At 34.0% G+C, this 27,875-nt stretch overlaps 2 protein-coding genes across 2 annotated transcripts; both read right to left on the bottom strand.

The window, feature by feature from the left end:
- Positions 1–9,525: 9,525 nt before the first annotated feature.
- Positions 9,526–11,012, bottom strand: LOC105770774 (probable terpene synthase 9). Its single transcript, XM_052630303.1, has 5 exons — positions 10,905–11,012; positions 10,563–10,818; positions 10,346–10,443; positions 9,894–10,139; positions 9,526–9,816 (listed from the first exon to the last, which is right to left on the bottom strand). Exons 1-5 carry the CDS (start codon positions 11,010–11,012, stop codon positions 9,526–9,528), a joined length of 999 nt encoding a protein of 332 aa, XP_052486263.1.
- Positions 11,013–25,237: 14,225 nt separating this feature from the next.
- On the bottom strand, positions 25,238–27,595 carry LOC105770773 (probable terpene synthase 9). Its single transcript, XM_052631662.1, has 7 exons — positions 27,449–27,595; positions 27,107–27,362; positions 26,645–27,017; positions 26,353–26,571; positions 26,138–26,276; positions 25,815–26,066; positions 25,238–25,737 (listed from the first exon to the last, which is right to left on the bottom strand). The coding sequence occupies exons 1-6, from the start codon at positions 27,554–27,556 to the stop codon at positions 25,881–25,883; spliced, it is 1,281 nt and encodes a 426-aa protein (XP_052487622.1). The 5' UTR covers positions 27,557–27,595; the 3' UTR covers positions 25,238–25,737; positions 25,815–25,880.
- Positions 27,596–27,875: the final 280 nt, after the last annotated feature.

Below are 27,875 nucleotides of genomic sequence, written 5' to 3'. Positions count from 1 at the left end.
TTCTAATTCAAAAAAAATCAATAAATTAAGCCATTTTCACTAATTCTTTCTTTCGTATCATCAAACAAGATATTTCTATTAAATTTCATTGCTACTTGTTTGCTACATTCAAATATACATCCCACAGTTGTTGTCAAAATTTCTCCATCGAAATAAACGCATACGAAAAACTAATTCTCCATCTTCAAAGCTAGATCTATTAAAAAAAATTCAAAATTCTTAAAACAGTTTGAATAGCAAAAAAGTTACATACAATTTTAATACAAAATTTTTCATTCGAAGCTAACAAAATTAATAACCTAACAAAATAACTTTCAAATAATAAAATTACTAACAAAACTCTATATTCTATTTAAAAAGAAATAAACTAAAATGCCTTATCTTTCTTTTTGTTTTCCTTTCTTTCTTTCTTCTCCCTATCTTCTTACTTCTGTTCTGCTAAATTTTGTGTATATCTTCTGCTCATTTGATTTTCGAGGGAGTATATACAGGGGAAAAATTAAGCACCAATCGCGCCTGTCAGATAGGTTCCACCAGTCGCGCCTACCAGATAGGCGCTACCTACCCCATACCATTTTCGTATCTCTACACGGGTCATATACTAGTCTGGAAAAAAAATACAAGTAGTGGCGCCTATGAGAAAGGCGCCACCAATAAAAATAATATTTTTTTAAAAAAATTAATATAAAAGAAAGTGGTTGCGCCTAGAGGTGATCATGTCTGGCCCGATGACCCGCTTGAAATATGAGAGGGTTCGGGTGAAAATATAGGCCCGAAATATGGGTTTGGGCAAAACAACAAGGCCCGTTTAGAAAACGGGCCGGGCCTCCGGCAACACATTTTTGGCCCGGGCCCGACCCGAATATATAATAAATATTTTTATTTTTATTTTTTAATTTTAAAATATTTTTAAAATACTTTTTTTTAAAAATAAATTTTTGGTGTTTATTAAAAAATGGGCCGGGCCGGGCCAGGCTCGGGCTTAGGAATTTTTTCCTGGACCGGGCCTGGATAAAATTTCAAGCCCATATTTTGGGCCGGGCTGGGCCAGGGACTAGGGCGCGGGTCAAAATTTTTTTGGGCCCGGCCCGAACACGGCTCGACCCGGCCAATTATCACCTCTAGTTGCGCCTGTCAAATAGGCACGACCCATAAAAACATACCATTTTCGTACATAATTAAGCTGACACCTTTCAGTATTTAATTTTTTTTTTAATTTTTTTAGGTAAATTAACTCTGAGTGAGTCATCGATTTGTTTTTGATTTTAGTGTGGCAGAGGAAGCTGATACTGAAATATACCCACAAATATAGGTTGGGTTTGTGGAGGCCGAGAGCTGAGCCAGGGAAGGTGTGATTAATAGTTTTAATCTTTTGGGAGCTATGCTAAGATGCTGATGTTATTCTACCAGAGAATGGTTTTGGGCTCTATTTGCAATCATTGGTCCCCTTACTCCTTTGTTTCATTGGACATAAGTTTAGTGGTTTAGGTTTAAAAACGGAGCAAAATGGATGGAACGGGGTGGGGGAGGGGAGGGGAGGGGAGGGGAGGAGGGTGGGAATATTTTATTTTATTTAATAGGAATATAATTATATTTATTTAATATTAATATAAATATTAATATAAAATTTAAATTTATTATTATATTTTTTGAAAATATTTATGTATTTTATATATTTCTTTGAATTTTTAGAATTAGGATCAAATTAAGAACATTTGTAAATTTTGAGGATTATTTTTAAAAAGCATGACTAAATCGATATAATATATAAATGTTGAGGGCTAAATTTATTATTATACTGAGTTTTTAAATTGTAACGTTAGCTTCTCGTCATTTATTTTAATGAAAGTGACCAAATTGACCGAATTATGTAACGTGGGTGTTTAATTGAATCTTTTTTTATTTTAGTGCCTAAAATAAAAAAAATTATAGTTAAGTGACTCTCTATGTACTTTACCCATTAAAAAAGGAAAAGGAAATCATTATTGATTGTATAAAAATGACCGAACTATGTAACGTGAGTGCTTAAATTGCAACCTTTTTATTTTTAGTTCTTAAAAATAAATATTTTTTTGTAGTTAAGTGGCTATCTACCTACTTTACCCATTAAAAAAGAAAAGGAAACCATTATTGGTCATATAAATTGGAATAGGCTTAAGGATAGAAGAAACAATACAATCTTTAATGACACCAATTGATGTGCCAACACCATCACCATGTGGTACATGCTTTGAGCAGCTTGAGTCATGTTCTTAGATAAATTCATAGTAACTTGAGGGAAACAAGTTTCCAAAATTTCTTCATTGGTTTTCTTCCATGCATAGTTTATTAGTTCTTTTACATGGTTTCGTGCTTTTCCTTCAGATATTCTTTTTTCAATCATGTAGCTCTGCCCTAATTTCGGTATGTCCCCTCCCTTTATCTCAACCTTCAAAATGAAAATAATAAGTACATAAAGTATAAAATTGAAACCAAGTATATTACCTTAGAAGTACTAGATACTGAGTCGAGTAATGAGAAATGGCCAGTAAACTAAACGAGAGAAATCATTGAGATAAGTCGGAAACTAATCAACAATAGAGTTTGCCTCCACAAAACAAAGAAGAACCAACCCTCCAAGACTTCCAATTGAAATCCATCCATTTTTTTTATATATTCATCAAAAGTTGGGGTTTGACCTCCATAAAACCATCAGGCTTCTGTGATATGTGCTTTGCAAAGTATAGCCCACTTCGATTCGAAAATACGGCATCTAATAGCATAAGTGTTCATGATCCAGTTGTGATTCAGACAACGTTTAAATCCAAGCTAATTTTAACTTTCTCAAAAATTTATATTAATATATGTATATTTATATATTAATTTATTATTAAAACTTGATTCATCTTGTCTATGTCCAAACATGCTTACTGGATTGAGTTTTAACACCCAATTCATATATATGAAATGTAATTTTCAAATTATCGATATTACCTGTTCTTTGATTTAAGGTAAAACGACTAAGCCATGGTCATTCATGGTCTGTTGGGCTAATTCATCAATGAAATCCGTCATGGCTGAGAACATTACGCTCATGTATTTTGGTATCCTTGAACAACCTTAACATCCCCCAATTTCAAAGCCAATATACCCTATAAAAACTTGATGTCCTAGTCAAAGCATATAGAACCAATATCACTCCAATGATCCCATATTTAAATTGTCCACTTTCACGATTTTATCCCTTCACATTATTGACTTAAATTTATATATAAAATATTGCTACGTGAGATATAAATGTGATAACAATTAATTGTGATTACATCGAATATATCTATGAATTATGATAAATGAAATCGAGATAACCACAATCTAAACATCGCATTCATATAAAAACAATTTGTTGTAAATAAAAATTATAATTCAAAGAATATAAGACTTAGTGACAACTTTGGTGAAATATTGGAGTTCATCAAGTGATCCATATGTCATAAATGTCGTCAACTACAGTTGCAAGGCATGCATAATTAGGGAAGCAAATCCTGCATTTGGCACATTGAGGCTCAAAGCTCAAATCAGTAGCCAACAAATATATTTCCATTAATCGGTCGGCTGAAACTAAGCTTCTTCTTGAAGTTCAACTCCCTCCACCTATTTTGCATCCAGTGAATAAAAACCCATTTTTGAAAGTAAAAACCATATTATAAGTAAATTAATCTTACTCTGCAAGTTGTTTTAGTTCTTGCAAGTATCATCGCCATCTTTGGATGTTGAGGTGGTACCAAATGGTGGTAGTACAATGACAGACACATCAGTGCCATGCGTGAGAGTAATCGAGATGACCCAGTGCTGCTATCAACGGCGAATAGATAAGTGAGGGTTCTGAGGTATAGAGAAGAGAAAGAACCCCCCAAAAAAAAAGTATTTTAAATTAATTATAGAGAAAATTTTAAGTTAAAAGTCAATAAAAAAGTGTCAACTGTCCTCATTCAACCGACTAATGTGCCACGTCAGCGATCAATTAGTGAAAGACAAATTACTTTAATGGGAGTAACTAAATTGAGAAAAAAAATTGAAGTGATCAAAATAAAAGAAATTATATTTTAGAATGACTAAGTGTAATTTTTTTAATATTGGAATGTTATATAATTTATATAAGGTATTTTTTCCAAAAAAATTATATTAGTTGATTGATTAAATCCTATATTTATAGGAAATCAAGTATAAGAGAAATGTCATGTTTTAATTTGAATTTTAAGTAATATTATTTCATTCCTTGCTTTTATTGCATGTAAAGAATGAAAAACAAACTTTTATTTTATGAAATATTATATTTAAAAATCAAATAAATTATTTATGAGTGTATAAATTTAAATTCAAAATGTGCAAGTTGATACTGTTAGACAAAAGATCACTTATTATTCAATTTCGAATATTATAGGTTTAAGAAAATTTAAAATTAATTTAAAATAATAGAGAGATTAGATAACATTAACTCTTTCTTCAATGCATGCATTTATCAAGTTAAATACTCAAATTTGTTGAGAGTTGGCCTGCAATGCAACATGAAACCAGCAACATGTAGCCATCGAGGTCAGCAACTTTGCTTGGTGCGCAAGATTGAAGCTGGACCGAATGAAGCAAACTGATTTGGTCACCTTGTTGTTATGTATTTTTTGTTTTGTTCATTTCTAACTAACTTACAAAGTTAGTAGGATTAAGTTAGTGATGTGATTTTGATGTAAAAGCTAGTATGTCAGCTTATCTTTGTTTTTGTTTTAAGCTTGTATTAGTTTAGCTTAAGTGGGAGCAGTTATCTTATTAGGTAACTGTCAACGTGTCAAAGTTTGTAACTCCAATATATTTTTCAAATTTTGAATGAAAAATCATGAATGATCAGTTACAATCTCTAAGTGTCTAAGTTTTGCTTGCTGTTTTCTTTTCTTTGCTTCGATTTCCACTGGTTTTCTGCTTTGTAAATTGTTTTTGTTGCTGCCAATGTTCCAACAAATGGTATCATGAGCCTGAGTCTTTGAGGGGCCTTTGTTGTTGGTTGTATTCTGTCAAAATTAAAGCTTAAAAGAGGAAAGATTGAAGCCTTAAACCTAGTCCAACAAAATGAGTTTCACTCCACCTCTACCACCTGTGTTTACTGGAGAGAACTACCATATCTGGGTAGTCAAAATGAAGACATACCTCCAGGCACATGACTTGTGAAATGTGATTGAAAATGATGCTGAACCACCTCCATTGAGAGCCAATCCCACCATTGCTCAGATGAGGTAGCACAGTGAAGAATGCTCCAAGAAGCACAAGGCTATGGCCTGCTTGCAGAATGGGGTATCTGATGTAATCTTCACTAGGATAATGGCCTGTGACTCACCTAAGCAGGCATGGGAGAAGCTGAAGGAGGAGTTCATGGGGACTGACAAAACAAGGCAGCAGCAAGTGATCAATCTCAGGAGAGACTTTGAAAATTTGAAGATGAAAGAGTCTGAGACCATTAAACAGTACTCATACAGGATAATGGTCATTGTCAACAGCATAAGGCTCCTTGGAGTGGACTTCAGTGAGAGCAGAGTTGTTGAAAAGGTCATCACAACTCTCCTTGAGAAATTTGAGTCAAAGATCTCTTCACTTGAAGACTCGAGGGATTTATCAGCCATCTCATTATCTGAGCTGATAAACTCCCTGTATGCACTTGAGCAAAGGAGAGCAAATAGACAGGATGAACATCCTGAAGCTGCTTTCCAGGCAAAAGCCAATGAAGGTTCAAGTTCAAATTTGAAAGGCAAGAAGCCTTGGCACAACAGAAGAGATAAACCAAGAAGAGATGAAGGAAAAATGGTGTTTCCACCATGCATTCATTGCAAGAAGATAACACATTCAGAGAGGTATTGCTGGTATAGGCCAGATATTCAATGCAGAAAATGTAAACAGTTTGGTCATGTAGAAAAGGTATGCAAAAGCAAGGGAAATGAGGCTACTCAGCAACAAGCTCGACCTGCTGAGGACATTCAAGCTCAGGAGGAGCATGTGTTCACAACATCCTGTTTTGTCAGCACAACAAAGGCCACAAGTGATTGGCTAGTGGACAGTGGCTGCTCACATCACATGGCAGCAGATGAAAGGTTGTTTAAGGACCTTGACAGGACCTTCACCTCGAAGATCAGAATTGGAGATGGGAAGCTGATTGAGGCTAAAGGCAAGGGCAATGTGTTGGTAAGCACTGGTTTAGGTAACAAACTGATTACTGATGTGCTCTTTGTGTCTGATATAGACCACAATCTGCTTAGTATTGGCCAATTAGTGGAAAAAAGGTTATGCCTTAGTCTTTAAAAATGGTTGCTGTATTGTTCAAGACTCACTTGGTCAAGAACTGGTTACTGTAGCTATGAATGATAGATGCTTTATGTTGGATGTAAGTCAAGTAAAAAGAAAGGCTTACACCAGCCTTGCTGATAGCACTGACCTCTGGCACAGGAGATTAGGCCATGCTAATTTCAGGTTTCTTGATCTGTTGCATAGGCTAAAATTGGTTGATGACATGTCTAAAATTGGAGCTAATGGGACTATTTGTGAGGTTTGTCAGCTTGGTAAGCAAGCTAGATTGCCTTTTCCTACTAACAATGCTTGGAAAGCTCAGGAGAGGCTCAAATTGGTGCATTCCGATGTTTGTGGTCCTATGAAAACACCTTCAATCAGTGACAACAAGTATTTTGTTCTGTTTATAGATGACTTGACAAGGTTCTGTTGGGTCTATTTTTTGAGGCAAAAGTCAGATGTGTTTGAGACATTTTGCAAATTTAAAGCACTTGTTGAAAACCAATCTGGTTGCAAAATTAGAGCCTTGAGGACTGATAATGGCTCTGAATATGTGTCTGATAGATTTCAGAAGTTGTGTGAAAATGTTAGGATTCATCATCAGCTAACCAATGTTTATACTCCTCGACAGAATGGAGTATGTAAGAGGAAGAACAGAACTGTGCTTGATATGGCCAGATGTCTGTTATTTCAGAGTAAGCTTCCAAGCAAGTTTAGGGCTAAGGGAGTCAACACCTCAATGTATCTGCTCAACAGGTTACCAACTCGAGCAGTTAAAGACAAAACTCCCTTTGAGGCTTGGTATGGAGTCAAACCAGTGGTAGCACACTTGAAAGTATTTGGCTGTGTGTGTTATGCTCATGTTCCAGTAGAAAAGAGAACCAAGCTTGAAAGTAGAGCTGTTGCAGGAATCTTTGTTGGCTACAGCAGTAACAAAAAGGGTTATAAGGTGTTTGATCCCTTAACAAAGAAGGTGTTAGTTAGCAGAGATGTGAAGTTTGATGAAGAAAGAGTATGGAGTTGGAATGGTGTTGAAGCAGGATTGCTTGAAGAAAATCAGTTGGACTTGGTCACTGAACCTATAGAAGAAGGATCAAATGTTGATGCTATTGATGATGCACCAGTGAGAGGCATCAGAACCTTGGCTGATGTTTACCAAAGGTGCAATGTTGCAGTAGTTGAGCCTACTGACTATGAAGAGGCTGCCAAGGATAGGAACTGGAAGAAGGCAATGGAAGCTGAATTAGAGATGATTAACAGGAATCAGACCTGGGAATTGGTGAGAAAACCAGACCACAAGAAAGTCATAGGTGTTAAGTGGGTGTTTAGAGCCAAATACAATGCTGATGGCTCACTGAATAAGCACAAGGCTAGGCTTGTGGTGAAGGGCTACAATCAACAGTATGGAGTTGATTTCATGGAGACATTTGCTTCTGTAGTAAGATTGGATACAATCAAGCTTCTATTTGCTTTAGCTGCTCAGAAATAGTGGAAGGTTCACCAATTGGATGTGAAATCAGCATTTCTAAATGGTTTTCTTAAGGAGGAGATTTTCATCGAGCAACCAGATGGATTTAAAGTTGCTGGACAAAAAGACAAGGTGTATAGGCTGAGAAAGGCTCTTTATGGCCTGAAGCAGGCACCAAGAGCCTGGTATGACAGGGTTAACACCTACCTGTCTAGGCTCGGGTTTGAGAAAAGTGTTAGTGAAGCTACACTTTATGTGAAGAAATCAGAATGTGAGACCTTGCTAATTGTTTCTCTGTATGTAGATGATCTACTAGTGACAGGAAGCAAAAGGGAGCTCATTGATGAGTTCAAGGTCCAAATACAGCAAGTATTTGAAATGACTGACTTGGGGATCATGACTTACTTCCTTGGAATGGAAGTACATCAGTCTAATCAGGGCATTTTCATCAGCCAACATACTTTTGCCTTGAAGATTCTTGCTAAGTTTTGCATGCAAAACTGTAAAACAGTCAGCACACCTGTGGCTCAAGGTGAGAAACTGACTAGTAATAGAGACCAAGAAAGGGTTGATGAAAGACATTACAGAAGCCTGGTAGGTTGTCTATTGTATCTAACAGCAACTAGGCTAGATATCATGTTTGGTGTCAGTCTGCTATCGAGGTTTATGCACTACTGTAATGAGGCTCATTTGAAGGCAGCAAAGAGGGTTCTTAGATACATTAAAGGTACAGCAAACTATGGTGTTATGTTTAAAAGTGGAAGAGAGCTGAAACTTGAAGGATATTCAGACAGTGACTGGGCAGGTTCTCTTGATGATAAGAAGAGTACCTCTGGTTACTTTTTCACACTTAGATTGAGTGTGTTTTGCTGGAGTTCGAAGAAGCAACAAACTATTGCTCAGTCCACAGCTGAAGCAAAGTACATTGCAGCTGCAGCAGCTGTTAACCAGGCCATATGGCTCAGGAAACTTCTTCAAGATCTCAATGAAGATCAAGTTGAAGCAACTGAAATTTGAGTGGACAATCAATCAGTAGTTGCTATAGCTAAAAACCCTGTGTTCCATGGTAAGACTAAGCACTTTAAATTGCATTTTGTTCGAGAGGCAGAGCAAACTAGGGAAGTCAGCCTTGTTCATTGTAGCTCAGGGGCTCAACTGGCAGACATATTGACAAGCCATTAGGAGCTACTCGATTTGAAGCTTTGAGAAATGCAATTGGTAGGGGTTGCATACAGACCAAGGAGGAGTGTTGAGAGTTGGCCTGCAATGCAACATGAAACCAGCAGCATGCAGCCATCGAGGTCAGCAACTTTGCTTGGTGCGCAAGACTGAAGCTGGACCGAATGAAGCAAATTGATTTGGTCACCTTGTTGTTACGTATTTTTTGTTTTGTTCATTTCTAACTAACTTACAAAGTTAGTAGGATTAAGTTAGTGATGTGATTTTGATGTAAAAGCTGGTATGTCAGCTTATCTTTGTTTTTGTTTTAAGCTTGTATTAGTTTAGCTTAATGGGAGCAGTTATCTTATTAGGTAAATGTCAATGTGTCAAAGTTTGTAACTCCAATAAATTTTTCAAATTTTGAATGAAAAATCATGAATGTTCAGTTACAATCTCTGAGTGTCTAAGTTTTGCTTGTTGTTTTCTTTTCTTTGCTTCGATTTCCATTGGTTTTCTGCTTTGTAAATTGTTTTTGCTGCTGCCAATGTTCCAACAAAATTGAAAAACTAAAATTGAGAGTAAGTATTGGTGATCTATATTGGAATAGGCCTAAGAATTGATGAAACAATACAATCTTTAGTGACACCAGTAGATGTCCCAACTCCGTCACCATGCTGGTATATGCATTGAGCAGTTCGAGCCATGTTCTTAGATAAATTCACAATAACTCGAGAGAAACGACTATCCAAAATTTCTTCATTGATCTTCTTCCATGAATTGCTTATCAGTTCTTTTACATGATTTCGTGCTTTCTCTTCTGATACTCCTTTTTCAATCGTATAACTCTGCACTGCTTTCGGTATGTCCTTTCTTTCCATCTCAGCCTTCAAAATGAAACAAATTTAGCACATCTAGAATTTAGTAACTGTAGCAAATTATGTATTGCAAATGAAGATATTACCTTGGAAGTACCCAGATCATTACTGAGTCGAGTAATTAGAGATGGCCGGTAAAATAATTGAGAATCCTTGAGACAATTTGGAAATTGATGAACAATGGAGTCTGCCTCCACAAAACAAACAAGAACCAACCCTCCAAGGCTTCCAATTGAAATCCATGCGTTTTTAATATATTCATCAAAAGTGGGAATTTGACCTCCATAAAACCATCTGGCTTCTGTGATATGAGCTCTGCAAAGTATATCCCACTGCAATTGACAAATAACAACAAATCAGAGCTAATTCTACGAAATGTTAATTCTCAGGTTCTCCATGTTACCTGCAATTGACAAATAACAACAATGACCGTTGAACTTGCTTAGCCTCAACTTTCTCCAGTTTCCCTATTACATTCTTGAGATTTTCACTGCTAAAAGCCTTAGCTTCTTCAAGGATTTTTTTCGCCTTGTATTGCCATGAATGAAGCTTCATTCAATCTCAAAAGCCCTTCAACATCCCCACATAAGCTCCCCATGAACCTCCCATCTCCACCTTTAAATTTCTCCAACACATCTGTTTAATTTTGTCGGAGTAGTTAAAAAGAAAACAAGAAAAGGATATGATTTGTTTGTAACGTGACCGTGCTTAATAAGCTAACAATTCTGAAAGCATCCAGAAACAAACAAACAAACCTACAGTAATAGGAAAACAATCCTCTCGTAGGAGCCGGAAATGCAATGCTACTGTGGAAAGATCATCGGAGATAAGCTTTAGATACGAATTCAATTGATTCAAAGCCTGTTGAATCTGTTCCTGAAAATGGTAGGCCACTCCAAGCCTCTTCATTGAATCTATTAGCTTCAACAAGGCAGGTGTGTCTTTCGTTGAGGCAAGCAATTTACTAACCTTTTGTTTTAGATCCTCCAATTGTGTAGCATAGAGTTCGTACTAAAATTCAAAAGAAAAAGGGCTGTTACATGCAACATATATCTATAATAACATTTATCACAAGCCTAGCATGCAAAACAACTTACAGTGTATGGAGTAGTAAAGGATTGGATGGCGGTGGGATCCCAAATACTGGGATGATAGTTAGCGGTTCGACGTTGCTCTTCATTCAAGGATTGGGACGTTGGTTCCATTGAGAAATAAGTTTGAGATTTGCTTATTCCTTCAGTATATTGTAAGTTTTGAATTGCTATGGAGCTTATTTGAACTTGGATGTCTTTATATGGAGTTTGTGGACTGTCAATATCTTTATGAAGTTATTTTATATTTTAGGTCGATTCAGTTTCATCTTCTTTAAATTTATTTTTATTAGAAAATTATTTGCTTATTTAGATTTAGTTATAAATAAAAATATCAATCTAAAAATTTTATTTTTTAATATTAAATGAAATAAAAAGTAGGCTCAAACAAAAAATATCTACTGGGAACCCAACTCCACACTGTCCTCAAACTTAGGACGTACATTGGATGTCAGATAAATAAATTCGTCCATATGCAATAAATAGTATTAAATTTAAAAATAAGAATTCTATGCGATGGCCTAGTAGTTAAAAGTGTTTATTGTTTCAGATGTGGTCTGACTTTGAGTTGTGCTAGTCACATTTATTAATTGGGTTTTGCTCTGTTATTATAATTTACCAAAACAATTTAAAAGAAAAATTAACAATAATTAAGATAATTAAATTATTAATAAGTTTACATTAAGATCCATCAATTTTAAAAGTTATAAACTAATTATTATATTATTTAAAAAATTATTTAAATTAAATAGTATCTTCCAATGTCTAATAATAGATTCTTCTTCTTCTTCTTATAATAATAATAATAATAATAATAATAATAATAGAGCTGCATCACTTGTATTTTAAATTTCGGTGTTTATAGATTGAATTATTTGAGTAGGCAGAATTTATCAAGTTATTTTATATTTTAGGTTTGATTCAGTTTCATCTTATCAAATTTATTTTTATTAGAAAATTATTTGTTTATTAGATTTAGTTATAAATAAAAATATCAATCTATAAACTTTATTTTTAATATTAAATGAAATAAAAAAGTAGGCTCAAATAAAAAAAATCCAGTGGGAACCCAACTCTACTCCATCCTCAAACTTAGAACCTACATTGGATTTTAGTTAAAGATAAATAAATATGTCGATACTCAATAAATAGTATTAAATTTAGTACTTAAAACTATCAAAACAGTCACTTAAAATGTTAAGTTTCGATCATTTCAGTTATCGTGTTACAATATTTTAGTTCTTGGCGTTAATTGTCATTAACTATGTAATGGTAAGGTGATGTGACATATTAAATTATCATTTCAAATAAAATTTTAGGTTAAATTATATGATTGGTTCCTATATTTTTCGTTTTGAACAATTTAATTTGTCTTTTATGTTTTTTGAATTTTTTTTCCATTCTCTTTCCGTTCTCTCATTGTTTTTTCTCCTTCTTTATTTTTTAACATAGTTTTTTTTATATTTTCCATTTGTTAAATTAGTCCCTATATTTTTATTTTTTGAACAATTTAATTTTTTCTTTTTCTTTTTTGTTTTCCTTTTCTTCTTCCCCTTTAATTTTCTCTCTTCTCATATTCTTCACCGCAGAAACATAATCTTTGCCCACCAAATAAATCAAGTCTTTGTTTCTTTCACATGGTTCCTGTCGAATTTTTTTTTAAATCGACTTTTTATTTAAAAATGAAAACGAAAATAGAAGTCGCCACCGATCCTATTTTATGAGGTGTGATCGGGTCACCTCGTGATTTGATTGTTTTAATAAACGGTTTGATTTACTAAAACAATGATTTTTGGTCTACAAACTTCAAGAAATGGGTTCAGGAGTTGATTATACACGAGGAAGGATTAGCACCCTCGTAACGCCCAAAATCGATACCTAGTTGATTAATTAATGTCTTAGTGTTGAAAGTTGAAAACTCGAAAAGAGTTTAAAATACGATCCCTCTTTGTATTAATGTATTTTTTGGTAAAATCAAAACGTGTATAAAAGATCTTATCTCGAGATAACAAAAGGGCCATATCCCATAAGTTAAGACACGCCATTTCGGGTCCTCTAAAATAAACTTACTCTTTATTTAACTGTTATTTAAAACTCATGCGACTTAAATTTAAAAGGAATGTTCGGTTATCTAGGTTCAACGAGAAAGTCGAACCCCGTAAGTTAGAGCACGACTTCTCGAATCACCAAGTATGGAACCTTGTATTATTTCTCTTTTTTAAAAATTTCCTTTTCTAAACAATAACAAATATCATATTTAAAACGATGCGTATTTTTTTTATTTGGATACAATACCTCAATGGACGGACATATCTAAACTTAACATATAGTAGTGATAAATGGAATAATATAAAATGACTATATGGATAGAATATTGGAATGATAAAATATAAATAAATAAGGGTATACTTTAATAATAATAACATAATCTAAATAAATAGATAAAGTAACTTAAAATAAAATAAACGAAAAATACATGATATAAAAGACACGACTTAAAAGTACCCAAAAATAAAAGGAAAAATGAAATAAAATAAGATAAAATGAGATATTAATGACAATATAATAATATATACAAATATGAACAATATGAATTTCAAAATGAAAAAACAAGGTAATAATAATAAATAGGTAAATAAACAAATAATAATAATAATTCATGAAAAGGTTGGCATTGAATAAATAAAGGATAAATAAATAAATAATAGTAGTAGTAATGAAGATAAGAATAAAATAATACATAAACATAATCTTTAAATATATAAAAAGAGTAAATGATAATAAATAGATAAATAAATCATATATAAAATATATTAAGGGTTGAAGTTAAATGAATGAGGATTAAGTTGCAATTTAAACCAAATTTAGGGATAGATTTTAAAATAAAAAAAGAACAGGCAAAATAAAGGACTAAAATAAAACGTGCGCAAAGGAGGAGGGACTAACTGTGCAATTATTCCCTGTCCCTAAAATGACATCGTTCCTCAGGGGACTAAAATGAAATAAAAATAAAATTATAGGGTAAAATTAAAAAGAAAAAAGAATAGGACTAGATTGAAATAGGCCATAAAAGTGGAAGGACTAAAAGGGTAAATAAACCCTTAGTTAAAAACGTATGGATCCCCTGGTTTGGATCGGGTCGACCCCGAAAACGACGTCATTTTGGGGCCTTTCAGACCCTTCTAAAACGGTGCCATTTTGGCACCCTATATAAGCCAAATAACCTTCAAAAAAAATCATTTTAACCCCATTTCTAAAAAAAAAAAACTAGAAAACCTCTCATCTCTCTCTGAGCCATCCGTCGCCGGGCTCCCACCGCGATGGCCACCGGTTGCTAGCGACGGTGCTGCCATCCATGGTGGCCAACAAAATAAAAAAATCCTATTTTGATCGTTTTTTCTACCCTCAACCCCGATTTAAGACCCCAAATGCCCAAAAACCCACCAAAATCTTAAAAGGGGAACCTTTCAGTTATGTCCTCTACCGCGGCCTTGGCCGAATCCCCAAGGATTCGGTGACCTTCGAACTGGAAGAGATAACACCGGTGGTGCGACCAAACGACGTGTAAAAAGGGTTCTTTTTATATATATTTATTACTTTTTACTTTCGATTCAAAAATAAATAAAACAAAAAGAAAATAAATCACCTATTGAAATTTGATATTTTGTTTTTTTATTGCTTTTTTTTTGTAAATTTTCTTGTCCAGATTACATTGAATTTGTGGCTTTTATCGTCGAATTCCTTACACTGTTTGCTTTCATTTCTGCTACTGTTTCTCTGCTGCTACTCTTGTGTTCTTTTTTGGTTCTCTTTTGCAGGTTCGACGCTCTGTCAACAGACGATGGGACGCGCGCCTTTGTCGTTTTGGTGCAAGGTAGCAAACTCACGTCAGACTTTGGGCTGCGAGCACGCTGCAGAGGCACGAGGAGCGACGCCAAAGAAAATTAGGGTTTCAAAGTTTCTAAATTAGTTTAGGTTATGGGCTTTAGACTTTGGGTTATGGTTTAGGCTGTTAACTTGTAAATTGGGCCTGTAACATTTGGATTTGGATTGTTAATTATTTTTATTTGTTTAGTCTGTTTAGGGCATGGGAAAAAATGGCCCATTACAGCTGCCGTACTTTGCTCATTGACGTGTAACGGGAATGGATCAAAGACTTTAAGAAGGGCCAATTTTGTCTGGTCTTGTCGAATCTTGACTTCTTTGGTGTCTCTTTTTTTTCAAGTAGCCTCGTTCTAACCCATTGCAACTTAAGGGTTATAGGAATTGTCACTTCAATCTGCTCCACTACAATTTCGGGGAGATAAGATTAGTAGTTTCAATTTGCTCCACTGCAACTTCAGGGAGATAAGATTTGTAACTTGTAGCTTCAATATGTTCCATTACAACTTTAGGGAAATAAGTTTTTTAGCTTTAATTTGTTCCACTACAACTTTAGGGAGATGAAATTTGTGACTTTAATTTTTTTCACTGCAACTTCAGGGAGATAAGATTTGTAACTTGTAGCTTTAATATGTTCCACTGCAACTTCAGGGAAATAAGATTCGTATCTTTAATCTGCTCGACTGCAACTTTAAGGAGATAAGATTTGTGTTTTCAATATACTCCACTGCAACTTCAGGGAGATAAGATTTGTGTTTTCAATCTAATCCACTGTAACTTCATGGAGATTGGATTTGTATCTTTAATCTACTCCACTGTAACTTCAAAGAGATAAGATTTGTGGCTTTAATCTGCTTCTCTGAAACTTTAGAGAGATAAGATTCACCATAACGACTTCAATCCATCCTACTGCAACTTCAGGGGTATAGGATTTGTGATTTGTAGATTTAATTTATTCGACTGCAACTTCAGGAAAATAAGATTCGCATATTCAATCTGCTCCACTGCAACTTCTAGGAGAAAATTTTTGTATCTTCAATCTGCTCAACTATAACTTCAGGGGGATAGAATTTGTGGCTTTAATCTGCTCTACTGCAACTTCAGGAAGACAAGATTTGCCACGATAACTTCAATCTATTCCACTGCAACTTCAGGGGTATAGGATTTATGGTTTCACTGATTTGTTACACTGTTCTCTAGGGAACATGACCTGTAGAATCCATTTTATAGGCCTATATTTATGCCAAGAAATTAGGATGTTATGATCAGAATGAACCAAATGCTCCTAACTAAATGTGTATGAATGATATTTGCATGGATGTAGAATGTCATTTTTCAAGAATGATCCCCTTTTAATACTTAGGTTGACATTGCTCGTTGTTCGTCAAGGTTTTATCACTGACGTATTACCTTACCTTCTTGTTCAGATAGTATTTTTGAGAGGAAACCCGAAGAAATAATCACAATTTAGACTATTCTTTCCCAAATGTTTCCAACTCTTGAATTTGGTTAGTTTTGACTAGTGGTCCTGTCTCAGATCCTCGTACTATTTAGAAAACCTTTTAGAGCAATATGCAGAACTCTTTTTACTTGAATATTATTAGTCCATTAATCGTTATTTCAATGTAAAATGCTTGAAAGAGATCATAACAGTGGACAAGATTAAAATTTATTGAGAGCAAAACTCAAAATGAATAAATTAATCAAAATAGAAAACGTTGATAAAATACAAAATGAGTAATATGAAACTACGTGCCTTAGATATCGTAGCATGAGCTTTTTCGCACTAACTTCTCGAGGACCCTTTTGAACTTGATATGTGTTTAGGAGATCTAGAGTACTTTGTTGATGCCCCAGTATGTAACATCTCTTCTTCTTGTTAACTCGAAGAGGAAAATACTATCACATGCCCCACATTTGATCAAAATTTGAATTGCCCTTTCCTGGGTTTTCATCTCAAAACCCCTTTGGTCTTAAGGCGCCCTTTTACGAGTTTTTGCCTTGGCCTCTCCTTTTTTGTTAAGTGAAATATTTCTTGACCGAATCTGAATTCACAGGATTAAGTAGGCTTTTATCATCCATCTCAGTCAAAATCAACGCTCCTCCAGAAAAGACTTTCTTTACCACATAAGGTCCTTCCTAATTTGGCATCCACTTTCCTTTAAAGTTCTTTTGTATGAGAAAGATTTTTTTCAATACCAGGTCCCCCTAATGAAATTCTCTGGGACGAACCATTTTGTTATAAGCTAGCATAATTTGTTTTTGGTGCATTTGACCATGATGGATAGTTTTTATCCTCTTTTCTTCAATCAAATTCAGTTGATCATATCGAGATTGGATCTATTCTACCTCATCTAACTTTAACTCTGACAAAACTCGGAGAGAAGGGATCTCGAATTCAATGGGTAAAACCGTCTCCATTCCATAAACCAATAAGAAAGGCGTTGCCCCGGTAGAGGTCCTGATGGACGTTCAATAGATATAGAGGGCAAATGGTAATTTCTCATAACAATCTTTGTAAGACTCTATCATTTTCCCCCACTATCTTCTTAATGTTCTTATTGACCGCTTCTACCATACCATTCATTTTTGGGCAATATGGTGACGAGTTGTGGTGTTTGATCTTGAGTCGACCACAGACCTTCACTATTGTATTGTTGTTCAAGTTTAATGTATTGTCAGATATGACCCTTTCTGGCATTCCATACCGACATATGATCTCTTTCTTCTAGAATTTGTTGACTGTCGACTTTGTGATATTGACATATGAAGCAGCTTTTACCCACTTGGTCAAGTAGTCGATGACCACAAAGATGAACTGATGCCCATCGGAAGCTTTTGACGAGATCGGCCCAATGACATACATGCCCCACATAAAGAAAGGCCATGGAGAAGTCATAACATGAAGAGGTGAAGGAGGCACATGAATTTTGTCTCCATAAATTTGGCACTTATAACATCTTTTGGCATAACTGATGCAATCTCCTTCCATGGTGGACTAATAATATCTGAACCTCATTATTTGTCTAGCCATTGTAAAACCATTAGCATGTGTTCCGCAAACACCCTCATGGACTTTTTCCAAGATTTTCTTAACTTCAACGGAGTCCACACATCTCAGTAGCACCTAATCCTTTCTTCTTTTCTATAGGATCTCCTTATCTAGGACAAATTCATTGGCCAATCTCCTCAACATCCTTTTATCATTCTCAGTTGTTTGGTCAGGGTATTCACGATTCGTCACATATCGCAATATATCGTGGCACCAAGGGTAATCATCCTTTTCTTCTTCTTCGATATTGTAACAATGAGCTAGAACCTCATAAATACTCATCTGAATAGGTTTTACATCCTCTTGTTTGTTCACTTTGACCATGAAAGCTAAGGTAGCTAAAGCGTCAGCCATCTGATTTTCATATCGCAAGAGGTAGCAGAAGGTGATGTCATCAAACTCCTTAACTAATTCAAGGACCAGCCTTCGATAATTGGTTAAGTTGAGGTCTCTCGTCTCCTATTCTCCTTTGAGTTGATAGATTACTAGTGCAGAATCCCCATATACCTCTAATATTTTGATCTTGCGTTCTATAGCCGTACGTATACCCATGATGCATGCTTCGTATTCTGCCATATTGTTCGTGCAATTTACTAGTAAAAGGATAATGATATCTGTTTGGGGATACTAGGACTGCCCCGATTTTGTTACCTATAGAGTTTGACGCTCCGTCAAAATTTAATTTTCAAAGATGTCCTTCTTAAGCATCTTCTTCAGTGGTTGCAACATACATCAGATCTTCATCAAAGTTCAAAGGCTCGTAATCTTCTAGAGCTCTTCTGTCTAGAAAATCTGCTATTGCTCTCCCTTTTACTGGCTTCTGGTTCACATAGACTATATCAAATTCGAAAAGCAGAATTTGCCATCGGGCCATCTTTCCATTCAGAACAGTTGACCCTATCATGTACTTTAGGGGGTCTATTTTTTAGATTAGCCAAGTTGTATAGTACAACATGTACTATTTCAGTCTCTGGGTTGTTTAGATTAAGGCGCAACACAACTTTTCAATTGGCGAATATTTTGTCTCACATTCAGTAAACTTATTACTGAGGTGATATATCCCTCTCTTTTCTCTCTGACTCATCATGTTGGCCAAGCACACATCCCATAGAATTTCCAAATACTACCAAGTACAGTATTAGTAGCTTATCTGGGCTAGGAGGCATCAGCATTGTGGCATTAGACAAGTAATGTTTAACCTTATCAAATGTTTTCTAGCACTCATCATCCCATACACCTGGATTGTGTTTCTTAATGAGACGGAATATGGGGTCACATTTCTCAGTTAGTTGTGAAATAAACTGAGTGAGGTAATTTAGTCTTCCTAGGAAACCTCGAACTTCTTTTTGAGTGCGTGGCAGAGGCGACTCTTGTATAGCCTTGACTTTATCTGGGTTAATTTCAATCCCCTTTTCACTGACTACGAATCCTAGCAATTTCCCCGACCTAGTCCCGAAGGTACATTTTGTTGGATTGAGCTTTAGTTGGAATTTTCTCAATTTTAATAATAATTTCCTTAGGACTTGTATATACTCATTTTTTGTTAGGGATTTTGCGATCATATCATCGACATAAACCTCAATTTATTTGTGCCTCATATTATGAAACAGGGTTATCATGGCTCTTTGATACGTCGCTCCCGCATTTTTTAGCCAAAATGGTATCACCTTATTCCAAAATGTTCCATACATGGTTACGAATGTGGTATTTTCCATGTCTTTAGAATGTACTTTTATCTAGTTGTATCTCGAGAAGCCATCCATGAAGGAGAACAGTGAGTAATCTGTCATGTTGTCCACTAAAGTGTTAATATGAGGCAATGGAAAATTGTCTTTTGGGCTGGCCTTGTTTAAGTCCCTTTGGTCTATACACATTTGTACTTTCCCATATTTTTTGGAGACGTGGACAATATTGGCTACCCATTCTGAGTATTTAACCACTTGTAAGAAACCCGTGTCGAATTGTTTCTTGACCTCTTCTTTTATTTTCAACAGCACGTTGGGCCTCATCCTTCGAAGTTTCTGCTAGACCGGCTTGTATTTTTCCTTTATGAGAAGCCGGTGCACCATGATATCAGTACTTAGACCAGGCATGTCTTGATATGACTATACGAAGACATCTTTGAATTCTTGAAGTAACTCAACGAGGTCTTGCCTTGTCTATGTAGTGATGCAAGTTTCGATTTTCACCTCTTTCTTTTTTGGTTCATCCCTTAAGCTCACAATTTCCACTGACTCTTCGTGAGGTAGGATCTGTTTCTCATCTTGCTTTACCATCTTTAACAAATCAGGAGACAAGTTACAATCTCAATCATCTTTAAAGTTCTAAGGTTCCTTTAGACACATATCCTGCTCGAAAGGAGACTCTAAGTTAACAGCAGTGTTGCTCATATTATTGATATCTAGAGACCTATCATAAGAATAAAATGAGACCCAATAAAAAAATAAATTTAAGAATGATTAAATGTGTAGTATTAGTATGAGAAAAAAGAGAGAAAAAAATAGAATATTTGCCAAGTGGGACACAAAGATGCATTATTTTCATAGAAATAAAAATAATGGACATGTGCCAAAATCCTAAATCCTAAACCCTAAAGTAAAAAATAAAAAAAAGAATAGGACTAGATTGAAACAAGCCATAAAAGCGGAAGGGCTGAAAGGGTAAATAGACCCTTAGTTAAAAACATGCGGATCCTCTGGGTCGGATCAGGTTGGCCCCAAAACGACGTTGTTTTGGGGCCTTTCAGACCCTTCTAAAATGGTGCTGTTTTGGCACCCTATATAAGCCAAATAACCATAAAAAATTTATTTTAACCCTATTTATAAAAAAACTAAAAAACCTCTCCCTTCTCTCCGAGCCATCCTCAGGCCGATTGTTGGAGTCATCGAGCTCCGCCGGCGACAGCGCCGCCGTCCACAATGCCCGACAAAATAATAAAAAGTCTTTTTTTATTGTTTTTCTACACTCAACCCCGATTTAAGACCAAAATGCCCAAAAACCCACCAAAATCTTAAAATGGAAACCTTTCGATTTTGTCCTCTGCTGCAGCCTTGGCCGAATCCCCAGGGATTCAGTGACCTTCGAACTGAAAGAGATAACACCATTGGTGCGACCAAATGACAGGTAAAAAGGGTTCCTTTTTATATATATTTATTGCTTTTTGCTTTCGATTCAAAAATAAATAAAACAAAAAGAAAATAAATCACCTCTTGAAATTTGATGTTCTTTTTTATTTATTGGTCTTTTTTTTTGTAAATTTTTGTGTCCAGGTTACATTGAACTTGTGGCTTTTATAGTTGAATGCCTTACACTGTTTGTTTTCATTTCTGCTACTGTTTCTCTATTGTTGCTCTTGTGTTCTTTTTTGTTCTCTTTTGTAGGTTCGACGCTCAGTCAATGGAAAGATGGGACGCGTGCCTTTCCCGTTTTGGTGCAAGGCAGCAGACGTACATTAGACTTCGGGCGATGAGTACGTTGTAGAGGCACGAGGAGCGGCACCAAAGAAAACTAGGTTTCAAAGTTTCTAATTAGTTTAGGTTATGGCCTTTAGACTTTGGGTTAGGGTTTGGGCTATTAACTTGTAAATTGGGCCTATAACATTTGGACTTGGACTGTTAATTATTTTTATTTTTATTTGTTTAGTCTGTTTAGGGTCCAGGAATAAATGGCCCATTACAATCCCTAAATAGAATTTCACTCAAAACTGAAAATCCATCATTCTTAATCAAATCTCGATTTGAATATAACCTAATTTTGAAACTAAAGTTGGATCTAACTAATCAATATAAAAAAATCATATCCTTAATCAAATCTAAACATAAATTGAATTCTTTATATCCAAAACAAATTTTTTTCGTTTCCAAACTTTTACAGAATCGTGTAGATTTTCATTTCCTTTTTCTTTTATTTTCTGACGAATAAAATTAAGCAAACGATAAAATTGATCTAAACCTTCTTGGATATTTCCAAGCAAACTTGATTGGAAGCCGAGCATAGATGAGTAGAAGAGAGAAAGGGAGCATGAAACCAAACAAATGTGGTAAAGTTGAGGGTAAGTTTCGTATGGTGGTCGTTTTTTTCATTAAGAGTGTGGAGCTCATTTGAAGAATCCATGAAACAACATAGTTTTGAGAGGGAGAGAATATTGTAGGTAAGATTGATAAGGTGGTTGTGGGGGTTGGTTAGGAGGTTAAGGGAACGGGCTCAGAAAACTTTGTTGAGGGTGGACTGTCATAAGTCACGGTTGACGAGGTCTTCAAGTGAGAGGAGCTTGTGGACTAGGTCATTAAGAGATCCAAATTGGTTTGTTAAATTGATGATGGATGGTGAGGGTTTATAATTATGGGGTAAGAATATATATGCAAAGCATGTTTTATTTTGGTTTTAGCTTTTGCCTTTTCTTTTTTTATAAACATAAAAAAGTTTTAACAAATGGAAAACATAAAAAAGTTACGTTAAAAGATATGGAGAATGGAGGAAAAGAGAGGAGAGAAGCGGAAGAGAATGGAAAATAAAGAAGAAAAAAAAAGGAAAGCTAAAAGAATATAAAATAAAAAAGTTAAATTGCTCAAAACAAAAAACAAATATGAGGACCAATTGTATAATTTAACCTAAAATTTTTCTTTTCAATGTTGATTTAACATGCCATGTCAACTTACCATTACACCGTTAACGACAATTAATGGCTCAATAACTAAAATATTACAACACGTTAACGTAAGTGACTAAAACATAACATTTCAAACATAAGTGACTAAAATGTAACCTGAGGTAAACAAAAGTAACTATTTTGGTAGTTTACCCTAAAATTAAAAAAAAAAGTTAACTACAACCAAGGTGGTTAAACTATTTGTAAGTTTACGTTATGATCACCCAATTTCAAAAAGTTATAAATTGATTACTGAATTATTCAAAAGTTTTCATTTAAGTCATTGAACTATTCAAAAGTTTTTATTTAAGAGATTGGGTTGTTAAGTGTGTTTTCTTAAGTTCGGCTAGCGAGCTCCAAAGCGATGATTCGTTGATCGGTATGATAAATCAATACTCATCAATAAGTAGAAGAACATACCTTAGATCCAAGTTAATCTGATGATTAATGTCGAAGATTTGAGAAGAAAATTGTTTGGATTTTGATTCACAGATTCTTGACATTCAAAGTTGTTTAATGAAAAAACTAAATTGTAAAAGAGAAGGGGAATGAGAGCATACGATTAGTGCCGGCGGTGCGAACAGAGAATGCTATGTAGCAGAGATTTTAAAAGCCTAGTGAATTAAATAAAAATTTTGTAATTTTGTAACTATAATATATTAATAATGTTATTAAACAAAGAAATTTAGATTGTATCATTAATAAAATTTACAAGTGTAGTTTTATTTATTAAAGATCATTTTCATGTAATAAAATATAAGTAATATTTTTTATATAAAATTTAAATATTTTATTAAAAGAATATCTTAACTAAAATTTATTATATTTATTTCAGTTAAGAATAGAACTGATTTTATTAAATTTCAAGACAAAACACTATTATAGATAATTAATTTAGAAAAAATATATTTTATATATTTGATTGTTTTTGCGATAGATAAAATAAGTAAATATAAAATATAAAAATCAATTTTACAATAAATTTACATGAAATGCTGTTATTATGAGAAATTGTTATTAAGATCAGTTTCATCTAAACCTAAATAGCAATCAAACTAAGAAAATTGAAGTCCGACCCATAGCAACCCAAGTTATGGAAAATTGAAAATATTTGTGTCTGACTCAACTTATTTTATCTTATTTAAAATTTGAAATCTCAACAAAAGAAAAATAGAAAGGTTTTTTTTGTATGGCATACAATTTTGACTAAATTCTAATAGAAATCAAAAGAAATATTTAAAAAATTACTAATCAATATTTGTGCTGAAAGCTTAAATATAAAAATAATTTGTAGTAAATAAAAAGTATAATTCAAAGAATATAAGACTTGGTCACGACTTTGGTGAAACATTGAAGTTCATCAAGTGATCCATACATGTCATTGACGTAGGTACGCATACCTAGTTAAGCAAACATTGCATTTGGCATATTGGGGCTCAAAGCTCAAACCAGTAGTCAAGAAATATATTTCCATTAATTATCGGTCTTGGCTGAAACTAAGATTCTCATTGAAGTTCAACTCCCTCCACCTGTTTTGCATTCAATGAATAAAAACCATATTATAAGTAAATTAATCTTACTCTACAAGTTGTTTTAGTTCTTGCAAGTATCATCACCGTCTTTGGATGTTGAGGTGGTACCAGATGGTGATAGTACAATGACAGACACATCAGTGCCATGCATAAAAGTGATGGGGATGACTTGGTGTGGCTTTCATCGGCGGAGGATTCTGAGGTACAGAGAAGAGAAAGAACCCCCAAAAATGGTTTAAATTAATTATAGAGAAGTTTTTAAGTTAAAAGTCAATAAAAAAGTGTCAGGTGTCCTCACTCAATAGATTAATGTGCCACATCAGTTATTAATTAGTGAGAAACGAATTACTAAATTAAAAAAATAAGTGATCAATATAAAATAAACTATATTTTAGGGTGACTTTAAGTGTATTTCATTTATTTTTAATAGTGGAATGTTATATAATTTATATAAGAGTTTTTCAGTTTATATTAGTGGATTGATTAAATCCTATATTTATAGGAAATCAAGAATAAGAGAAATGTCATATGTTTTAATTTGAATTTTAAGTAACATTCTCTTATTGCATAACATAGTTTTATTTTATGAAATATTATATTTGAAAATCAAATAAATTATTTATAAGTCTATAAATTTAAATTCAAAATGTGCAAGTTAATATTGTTAGACAAAAGATACTTATTATTCAATTTAAGAATATTACAGATTTAAGAAAATATGATATTAATTTAAAATAATACAAAGATTTAATAACATTAACATCATGTTTGGTTGGGGAATGGAATAGCATTCCCCTATTCATTAAATGATAAATCATTCATTTATTTAGTTGAAATGACCATTACTTTCCTATTACTTGTCTTACCGTAATAGCTATTCTTTGGTATTACCAAAAATAGTTATTTTATGCAACATTGAATAACAATTTTTTCCAAATTAGTCCTTTAAAACTTGAACTTAGAAAAAAAATTAAAATAATTTAATATAAAATATTTAATTTCAAAATATAATTTAAAATAAAATATTTTAATATAAAATAATTATATTAAAAATATTATTAAATTATATATTATTTTTATTAAATTATATTTAATAATAATTATATTAAAATATGATTAATTAATTAATTATTATTAAATTATTTTTAGTAATCATCCACCTAAAACAATTTTGCTAAGGTTATTTTGGTCATTTCAATTTTTTCCTTATGCTATTACAACCTCATTTTATTCAATCAAGCATAAAAGTACTATTATAGTTTTATTCCATTTCAAACTGATTACAACCCTATTTCATTACATCTCTAGTACATTATAATTTTATTCCATTACAACGAACCAAACTTAGTGTAACTCTTTATTCAATCAATGCATGCATTTACCAAGTTAAATACTCAAATTGAAAAATTAAAAATGAGAGCAAGTATTAGTGATCTATATTGGAATAGGCCTAAGAATTGATGAAATAATACAATCTTTAGTGACACCGGTAGATGTCCCAAATCCGTCGCCATGCTGGTATATGCATTGAGCAGTTCGAGCCATGTTCTTAGATAAATTCACAATAGCTCGAGAGAAACGATTATCCAAAATTTCTTCATTAATCTTCTTCCATGAATTGCTTATCAGTTCTTTGACATGATTTCGTGCTGTTTCTTCTGATACTCCTTTTTCAATCATATAAGCCTGCACTGCTTTTGGTATGTCCCCTCTCTCCATCTCAGCCTTCAAAATGAAACAAATTTAGCAAATCTAGAATTTAGTGACTGTAGCAAATTATGTATTACAAATGAATATATTACCTTGGAAGTACCTAGATCATCACTAAGTCGAGTAATGAGAGATGACCAATAAAATAATTGAGAATATTAATCCTTGAGACAATTTGGAAATTGATTAACAATGGAGTCTGCCTCCACAAAACAAAGAAGAACCAACCCTCCGAGACTTCCAATTGAAATCCATGCGTTTTTAATATATTCATCAAAAGTGGGAGTTTGACCTCCATAAAACCATCTGGCTTCTCTGATATGAGCTCTGCAAAGTATAGCCCACTGCAATTGGCAAATAACAACAAATCAGAGCCAATTCTACAAAATATTAATTCTCAGGCTCTCAATGTTACCTGTTCTTTGATGTAGGGCAGAACGTCGAGGCCATGGTCTGTCAAGGTCTGTTGGGCTAATTCATTAGTAAAGTCTGAAATGGCTGAGAACATTACTCTCATGTACTCCGGAAGTTCTTGGACGACCTTCACATCCCACCTATAGCAAATCCATATAATCAATAACCCAATTTTAGCTGCTATAAAAATATTATGAAAGAAAGACTATATATTACCCAGTGACTGCTTTGGTGAAACATTCGAGTTCTTCAAGTGATCCATATATATCATAGATGTCGTCAACTACAGTTGCTAGGCACGCATACTTAGTGAAGCAAATCCTGCATTTGGCATATTGGGGCTCAAAGCTCAAACCAGTAGCCCAAAAATATATTTCCATCAATCTATCTCGGCTGAAACTAAGTTTCTCCTTGAAGTTCAGTTCCCTCCACCACCTATTTTTCATCCAATGAATAAAAACCCAATTTCGAAAATAAAAACCATATATTATAAGTAAATTAATCTTACTCTGCAAGTTGTTTCAGTTCTTGTTGGTAAACTGACTGGATAAGATTATAGTCTAACTTAGCCAGGTCAAGCAAAACTGAGCTGTTTGAATCATCCGTGGCGTAGGAATCAATGAAGTTTCGTGCTTCAATCCTTTCCATCCTCCAATAAAGTGGAACTTCCAATGACCGTTGAACTTGCTTAGCCTCAACTTTCTCCAGTTTCCCTATTATATTCTTGAGATTTTCACTGCTAAAAGCCTTAGCTTCTTCAAGGATTTTTTCGCCTTGTATTGCCATGGATGAAGCTTCATTCAATCTCAAAAGCCCTTCAACATCCCCACATAAGCTCCCCATGAACCTCCCATCACCACCTTTAAATTTCTCCAACACATCTGTTTAATTTTACCATAATAGTTAAAACGAAAACAAGAAAAGGATAGAATTTGTTTGTAACGTCACCGTGCTTAATAAGCTAACAAACCTGCGGTAATAGGATAGCAATCCTCTCGTAGGATCCGAAAATGCAATGCAACTGTGGAAAGATCATTGGACACAAGATTTAGATCCGAATTCAATTGATTCAAAGCCTGTTGAATCTGTTCATGAAAATGGTAGGCCACTCCAAGCCTCTTCATTGAATCTATTAGCTTCAACAAGGCAGCTTTGTCTTTCGTTGAGGCAAGCAATTTACTAACCTTTTGTTTCAGATCCTCCAATTGTGTAGCATAGAGTTCGTACTAAAATTCAAAAGAAAAAGGGCTGTTACATGCAACATATATCTATAATAACATTTATCACAAGCCTAGCATGCAAAACAACTTACAGTGTATGGAGTGGTAAAGGATTGGATGGTGGTGGGATCCCAAATACTGGGATGATAGTTAGCGGTTCGACGTTGCTCTTCATTCAATGATTGGGATGTTGGTGCCATTGAGAAATAAGTTTGAGATTTGCTTATTTCTTCAATATATTGTATGTTTTGAATTGCTATGGAGCTTATCTGAACTTGGATGTCCTTATATAGAGTTTGTGGACGGTCAAGATATTTATCAAAGTTAAGTTAAATAATATCTTCCAATAATGTCTAATAATAATAATAATAACAGTATATTGGATGTCATCCATGCAAGTGTCGTTGGCTCATAAATATAGACACGTCAAAATTAATCTAGCTGAAAGCTATCCACTTGTATTTTAAAATTAGGTTTATTTATAGATTTGACTATTACAGTACGCAATATTTTATCAGT

This window comes from Gossypium raimondii, chromosome 5 (genome assembly GCF_025698545.1).
Source record: "Gossypium raimondii isolate GPD5lz chromosome 5, ASM2569854v1, whole genome shotgun sequence".
Lineage (NCBI taxonomy): Eukaryota > Viridiplantae > Streptophyta > Magnoliopsida > Malvales > Malvaceae > Gossypium > Gossypium raimondii.
This window is presented reverse-complemented; position numbering and strand designations above follow the sequence as displayed.

Bases quoted from the DNA above. Each gene is read 5' to 3' on its own strand.
- LOC105770774 (XM_052630303.1), bottom strand. From the start codon at position 11,012: ATGGAACCAACGTCCCAATCCTTGAATGAAGAGCAACGTCGAACCGCT. The intron at 10,444-10,562 runs GTTTGTTTGTTT...AAAATTAAACAG, and splicing joins TTGTTTTCCTATTACTGTAG to ATGTGTTGGAGAAATTTAAA. The intron at 9,817-9,893 runs GTAATATCTTCA...TTCATTTTGAAG, and splicing joins ATGATCTGGGTACTTCCAAG to GCTGAGATGGAAAGAAAGGA.
- LOC105770773 (XM_052631662.1), bottom strand. From the start codon at position 27,556: ATGGCACCAACATCCCAATCATTGAATGAAGAGCAACGTCGAACCGCT. The intron at 27,363-27,448 runs GTAAGTTGTTTT...TTTGAATTTTAG, and splicing joins CCTTTACCACTCCATACACT to TACGAACTCTATGCTACACA. The intron at 27,018-27,106 runs GTTTGTTAGCTT...AAAATTAAACAG, and splicing joins TTGCTATCCTATTACCGCAG to ATGTGTTGGAGAAATTTAAA.